The following is a 7,500-nucleotide window of genomic DNA, read 5'->3' as shown; positions in this document are numbered from 1 at the left end:
TATCAGATGTGTCTCTGCTTACCCATAAACAGAAAAAAAATCCATTGAATTCTGACAAAACTCTTACTAAAAAATATATAATAATTGTGGATTTTTATCAAATTATGTATATATTTATTGAATAATATAAATATAATAATATAGTCCAAGCATATATATTGTAGAACAAGCTTGGGATGCAGTCAAGTCTAAGGGTGCATAATCGGGGTCACATGAAAAATAGGTTGGTAACTAATGCTATAAGTCTTACCTCCTTTCTATACTCTATTTACATGGTATCCTCTCTGCCATTTTTATTTATACATGATGGGTAACTGTAATAAGTTTTCATTTTTCTTTCTACTGAGACTCATATTTGAGATATGGCAATGAAATATACATTTTCTAGTGCTTAATACTGAGCTCTTTAAATTTCTGCAACCCAAATTTGTTCTAGTGAAGCATGAAAAATCAAGCCTTTTTTGCCACTGAAGGGACAGACAAGCTGGAGGTTTTGGACTTCTTAAGGATTACAGCAGAAATTCAACCACAGCTGCAATGCCACAAAGGCATTGATGGGTTCAAACTACAGAAAACTTGGGCTTATCGCCATGAAGCTGACAGGGGCATTATTGTATGAAAAGGGTTAGAATCCAATCAGAGCCTTATAAATTATATTCTTAACTTCTTGTTGTAAAAACTTTGTCTAACTCTCCTACCCTGTTCAGATCCATCTGAATTTGTCTTACAAAAGTTATGATAGCTATTTTTAACTCCCAAAGGATGATATACAATAACTATCTGATTCAGGTGTGCCTGCATACAAAAAGACAAAAAAGATAGAAAGAGTTAATATACTAGCTAATCTTTTTATGCTCTTATTACAAAGTGAGCATACATACCTTTGGACTTTTCTATACTTTAAGGGTTAAGACATTGATTCATATCATTGTTATATTTTTCATCTATATAAATAACACAGTAATAAGAAAACAAACAATTTGTAAATGATGTGAATTATGAGTAAAAACAAAAAAAAACACCATGGCAGCAGTGACTGAAAAGTGGTTCACTGATTACAAAATGAACATATATACAACATATAAATGTTTGTATAGACACTGGCCATCTAAGTTACTATTGAAAGAAATAAACATGATAATTGACAACTTTGGTTGTACATGACAAACTTTGATCACATACCTTTTGTACAAATTGTGTAGCTATAATAGGTGTCACATCTCTACTAGTACAACACACCAGCACTGAGTGAGGGGTGATAAAAAGTTTTGAAGGCTGAGGCTGACGCGGACGAAAGTCACCTGTGTCTTCAATGCTGATCTCTCTTTTTTGCTTCACTTCAATCACACCAGCTTCTGAACATTTCTCAGACCAGAACATGGTTTCACAGAAGTCTGTAAATATTCTTTATTTCATTATGAACATCTTGATATTAACCCTGAATAAAATTATATATATATATATATATATATATATATATATATATATATATATATATATATATATATATATATATATATATCTATATATAATATATATATATAATATATATATGTAATATATATATGTAATATATATATGTAATATATATATGTAATATATATTGTAATATATATATGTAATATATATATGTAATATATATATGTAATATATATATGTAATATATATATGTGTGTGTGTGTGTGCGTGTGTGTGTGCGTGTGTGTGCGCGTGTGTGTGTGCGTGTGTGTGTGTGTGTGTGTGTGTGTGTGTGTGTGTGTGTGTGTGTGTGTGTGTGTGTGTGTGTGTGTGTGTGTGTGTGTGTGTGTGTGTGTGTGTGTGTGTGTGGCAACAATCGTTCTCAGATGTGTGCACACTGGCAAATGGTTAATGGTTAAAAGCAAAATAAATGTGCTAGACATCTAAGGTCTTGTAGCACTACAGAAAGGTACAGTAAAAGAGTTGATGAGTGTTCGGGTTAAGTAGGATTAGGTAGGGGGAATTAGATCAAGTGAAGGATATGTATGCATCTCAGGAAGATGAACAGGTTGTCAAAGCAGAAAGTGTGAGATTCTGTAATAGGTTGGGAGGTCAGTGAAGGGAGGAGAGGTGGGGGAAAGCAGAGTTACGGGCTGCATCAAAGCATGAATAGGACAACAGAATGTGGAACTGAAAGAGGGACATTACACAGGGAACATAGGGGCAGATCAGAAGGTGACATCATGTAGGAGCGTGTTAGATGGGTGTGGCTAATATGAAAACGGGAGAGAGCTGAATGGAGCTGACCAAGAGGAGATTGATAGTTTTACAGTATACAATTTATCAGTTCAGAGACTTGACCAGAAAGATTACCATCAAGTATATAGGAAGGTCTTAAATCCATGGCTGGAATATGTGAGAAGCATGGTTGGTGTGGTGTGGACATAGCAGCATAGTGTGTTAGAGTGTCTGCCTGTTCAATGCTGGAGATTCCAACATGGACAACCAGTTCTGGATCTTACAGACAAGGGGATTGGTCAAGTGCATACTCTTTGTGAGAGTCAATGAGTTACGGGAGTCAGTAAAATAGGAAGGAGAGAGAAGACTGTGTGATTCAAGATACCGCATTAAGCAGAAGTTAATCATTCACTCTAGTAGTTTGCACAAGCAGCTAGTTAGAGGGTTATTGGGTTTCAAAAAGGGGAGGATAAGATCTTCTTGCCAATGAGAAGGAAAATTTCCTGATGCCCATAATTGGTTGAAAATAGCTAATAAGAAGGATAGAGAGGAAAATGGAATGTGTCAGAGCATATGGTAGTGAATACCATCTGGGCCTTCATGAGTGTTGTGGCACGACTGTAAGGCAGCACTGAATACAGAGGAAGAAAAAAGAACATTATAGGACTCACGATAGAGGATAGAGTGAAGATGATGGGGGTGTGTTCCTTGATAGTCTTATGGAAGAGAAGTGTGAAGAAAGGTGAGAGCCACTAGTGACTTGGCTGAAATAGTCACCTAGTTCATTAGCAACTTGGAGAGGATCAGAGATGAGACTATCTCAAATATGGAGGACAGGGGCTGGATGGGGGTGATGTCTGCCTGATAGTTTATGGATCTAAAGCCAAACAGTTGAAACTGATGTAGATGTAATTAAGGAAACATAATTTCACCAGCTATTTGTTTTACTGTTCTGGATTGTATGACAAAGACAGGCAGAGACTCTTTTAACCCTTTCTGGATGGGTCACGTGTACAGGCATCAAACCCATACCACTTGGTCTGCAGGGTATGGCTGTACATGCAGCGCCCCGTCAGAATGCATGGAGTGGGAAATTCCACTTGGTGTAGCAGACTCCTGTGCCCAGTGTCTGGCCATTACCAGAAATCACCAGTTTATTATGCTCAGAGATTTCTGTTACCCATCGGCATGGGGTTAAAGGAGATAAGGGCTGTTTAAGGCAAGTCTCTTGGAGGCAGATAATGGATGGATTATAAGAAGAAAGGATATAACAAAGGTTTGGTCTGTGAGAATGGAAACTGTGAATATTCCAGTGTAGGAGAGCTATATTTTAATTGATCTATAAGTGATAACAGTTATAGTGCGTATTGGAGAATCTGAAGGAGCTAGGGGGTGAGATAAGAAATGAGAGGGGGAGGTGGTGTGGTATCAGGAGGGGTATCAGGAGGTGGAGGATCTGGGGAAGGGCATAGTTGTGATATAAGGGATTCACATGTGTATCCAGGAGGGAGTATAAGGGATAGAGGGGATGGAGGGAGAGTTAATGTAGATGGAGCTGGAGCTGGGGGAGATGAGCTGAGTTGGGGAGTAGGAGGAGAAGGAGGAGGATGGATATTGGCAGTCACTTTGAGAGTGGACGGAGCAGGAGTTGTGGAACTTGAGGGTGGATGAGGGTTTTCATTGTCAATTTGGGTCTCAAGCAGATAGTTTTGAATATCTTCGAGAGTTTCTGTACTGGCGTTAGTTGGGGAGTTTTGTGAGACAAAGATTTTCTTATGAGGGGGAAGAGGAGACTGGTGTTGAGAAGTAGTGGCAAAGGTAGGTGGAGGTGTGTGTGTGGTAGGAGAAAATGGGGTGGAACGTTTAGTCTTTCTGCTGCAGATTATGCAGGGAGGAAGAGGGGAAGGTGTTGGGGTTGTAGTAGAGATTGGAGTGTCTGGATTTAGAATGGCAAAAGAATTTGACTGAGGAAGGTAGGAGATAGAAGTGGGGAAGTAAGACGTAGGAGAGATAGGTATAGGGGAGGGTTTAGGAACATCTTGGGAGGGAGGGGGAGAGGCAGAGTGAGCGACATTTCTAGAGTGGGGAGTGAGAGAAAAACCTCGTCGCTGTGCTTCCTGTCTGGCTTCACGTAGAGTGAGACCAAGTCTGAACCTGAGAGCTGTCACCTCAGATTCAAACTTGTAGGTGGGGTAATCCCTATAAAATACATTATGGAGGCTGCCACAGTTGATCAGTTATGACCAGACTGGGCACATAGAGGGCATCGGGCTGTGGAATGGCAGTGTTTGGCAGAATTTTGTCAGAGTAAAGAGCTGTGGGGGGGATCATGAAAAATTGGTCCCATTTGGCTAGGCTAAACAAAGCATTTAAGATATTTGTAGAGATGGGGGTGGTAGAAGGACAGAGCAAATGGAAGAGGGAGTAGTGTTGAGGGTGGTAATATTAGAGAGAGGTGGACAATAAGACTGTAAAGTAGTAATAATGGAGGATGGGGTAGATGATGAAGAAGGTTGTAGGGGTAGAAGTGATGAAGTTGAACATAATGGGAGAGTAGGAATGTCTCCTGGAGATTGAGTGTTGACTTGGGTGAATAATGTACTAGTAGGCATTAAGGAGGGGGTAGTAGTTGCAGTGTTCGGATCCATGGTCAAAGGAGAGCCTAGGGGTCAGGGAATCGGGAGAGTTTAAATTGAATTGGAGCTATCTGATGAAGGGGCAAGCCTCATTGCCCCTAACAAGGGTATAACATCTTCATTATTGGCCATGGTAAGCCTGGATATGTTGGGGAGAGAAACAGTCCACCCCTCTGGGTCTCCTTGAGGGATAAGGTCTAGACAACTAAAACGGGAATGCCATGCCCATGGCTCCCTCAGGCCGTTCAGAACTGGCACAAAGTCAGCCTTTCATCCTTTCAACATGGCTCTCACACCTTAGGAAGCTGATAGTAGAAGGGGTTGGAGAAGGAAGGGGAAAAAGACTGTGCAATATTAATTGTGCTGAGGGCAGAGGCCCAAGGCAGGGAAGATCCCCCGCATTGGGTCCCAGTCCTCGCCTCCTAAGCGGCCCCACAACAACAACGGGCAAATTCCTTTGTGTGCATATTTACTTTATCTCAACGAACACTGCATTATGGGGATTGTCTGGATTTCTCTTTTTTTATCTTTATATTTTGGGTGAGAAATCTGTGCTTTTACCATTTTCTCTGCTGAGAAAATACCCACATGCCAATTTTCAACTGATCAACTGGAATCCTCTGAAAAAATTAAATCTTCACACAATCATTGAAAAAAATGTTCATGAAATGTAAAAATTGACATATATAGTAAGACGATGAATTCAAGAATTTAAAATAAAGCAAAATATAAAAATCAAAATGGTAAACCCTTAATTCCCCTTTTCCTGACACCACTAACCTAAATCATCCTCCATCTACTAATTGTAGCTAAGAAAACACCCACCCATACAAATATTTGTGGTTTTGCAAAAATTTACCCATTTTTCACATAAAAAATCTTACATATTACCATTTTTCTTCCTCTTTTCCTGATTCTAACAATCTAAATCAACCTGTTGCTTCTAAGAGGATGCAAGAAAAATGCCCACACAAAAAATATCTATGGTTCTGAGAAAATCACAAATAAATATTTATTCCATTATTTTCATATATGATTATTGCACGTGGCCCCCTGAGTTATCAAGTAGATGTTTGCTGCTTACAGAATCTTTCACCAACTGTTTCCTTATTTACACTCAGTTCATTCATGGGGAATGTCTTTCATAAGAAATGGTATAGTGAAAGGATTCAAGCAGTCTTAAAAGCACTATTTTTATGCACATATAAATAATAAAAATAACATGACCATTACCTATAATTTTCAATATTTGAGGCAAGTGTGTAGGGTGGGTTATGTCCCTTTATTATTTTTCCATTTATAGCCTAATAGCCACCTATGAGCTACTTCTAGCACAAGACTATTCAAAACAGCCTTTATCTTATTTGGGTAAAAAATCACAAATTTTGCTCAAAATTCTGCCAGGTGGGTTTCTTAACCCAGTCACCACATTAAGAGTTTTGAAATATTGAATGTTTCTTTTTCTTTAAGTGCCTTCATCTGACAGTTACACCATACAAATGATATTGTTCCTATCTAGATAAAAACAAGCCAAGTCAACTGCCAACATGCGTTAACCCTTTAGCAGAAGAACATAAAACAAAGACATCAAAATATATCATATATACTATAGAATATTATGGAAAAATAACCATAATAACCTTAGTGAAGGTTCAAGTTCAAGAGTCTTACCTGTTGCTAAATTCCCACATGCAATTATCACTGTGGAGCATTTCAGAATAGGATCTTCCATCTCCTTTTTCAAGACTGTGTTTATCTCATACCTGAAATAAGAGAGATTAATCTAAATTATCTTTATGGATCAAGATGCATCGCTAAAAATCATGAATTTACTCACTTGTATCATATGCTATGTGCACAGCTATCACAGCTGCCTCCAGAGATAATAGCACTAAGGCAAAAATGTTAACAAACATGCTTCAAGCAAGAAAGAGTTTGCTTGATTTAGTTTAATTTAAATGCATTGGCAACATATTTGCCAAATGTATTGGTTCCATTTACTGTTCACTGCCTAAGCCTCAGTGACATACAAAGAACCTTTTTGTTTATCTTGCCTTTCTCTATAAAAACCATATCAAACTTTTCAATCATTTTCAGTTGTGCATATAACTATGATCATGGGAAACAGTAATGGTATCATGAGTGCAAATTCTACATTTTTTTTGTAAGAAATTTCTGTCACTTGTTGCATATAAAGAAGTTACTTGATATCATAAATAATAACCAGTAGTGGCTGTGTCAAGCAATCTCCATGACCTCAGCATCTTCAGCATTCCAGATAAGGTCAACATACATCTACCATGTACAACACAGTAAGGTATGAGTTTGGACTGATTCCAATAAACTGCCTGGTAAATCTACAATTCTGTATTTGTAATTTTGTAACTCCTCATCCAACAAATTGGACATGTTAGACATGATGTTTTTACTGTTTCAGAGCCCCAGTTTTCATTATTCATCTCATCTTTCTTGCTAACTCTGCAGCCAAACCAGCAGGATGAAATGATGTTATAACAGGATTTGTGTACAATAATAGCAGCACACAATCACAAGCGATAGTTGGCAAGTAATTTTATTGCATTTCATTAATTTTTGTGTTCATAAGTTGCAGATAAATGTATATGCATCAGAGTATTTACAAAACAAATATAGTATGTATAATAAGAAC

The 7,500-nt window shown here is 38.1% G+C and overlaps 1 protein-coding gene across 1 annotated transcript in view; it reads right to left on the bottom strand.

The window, feature by feature from the left end:
* LOC119582645 (proteasome assembly chaperone 1-like) overlaps positions 1-7,500 on the bottom strand; it is a 16,090-nt gene that overhangs the window by 7,066 nt on the left and 1,524 nt on the right. Inside the window, exons 2-3 of the mRNA XM_037931049.1 lie at positions 6,504-6,595; positions 1,183-1,394 (exon numbers count right to left, since the gene is read on the bottom strand). Of these exons, the coding sequence (XP_037786977.1) occupies positions 1,183-1,394; positions 6,504-6,595 (304 nt within the window). The remainder of the gene's footprint in view (positions 1-1,182; positions 1,395-6,503; positions 6,596-7,500) is intronic.

This window comes from Penaeus monodon, chromosome 2 (genome assembly GCF_015228065.2).
Source record: "Penaeus monodon isolate SGIC_2016 chromosome 2, NSTDA_Pmon_1, whole genome shotgun sequence".
Taxonomy (NCBI): Eukaryota; Metazoa; Arthropoda; class Malacostraca; order Decapoda; family Penaeidae; genus Penaeus; species Penaeus monodon.
This window is presented reverse-complemented; position numbering and strand designations above follow the sequence as displayed.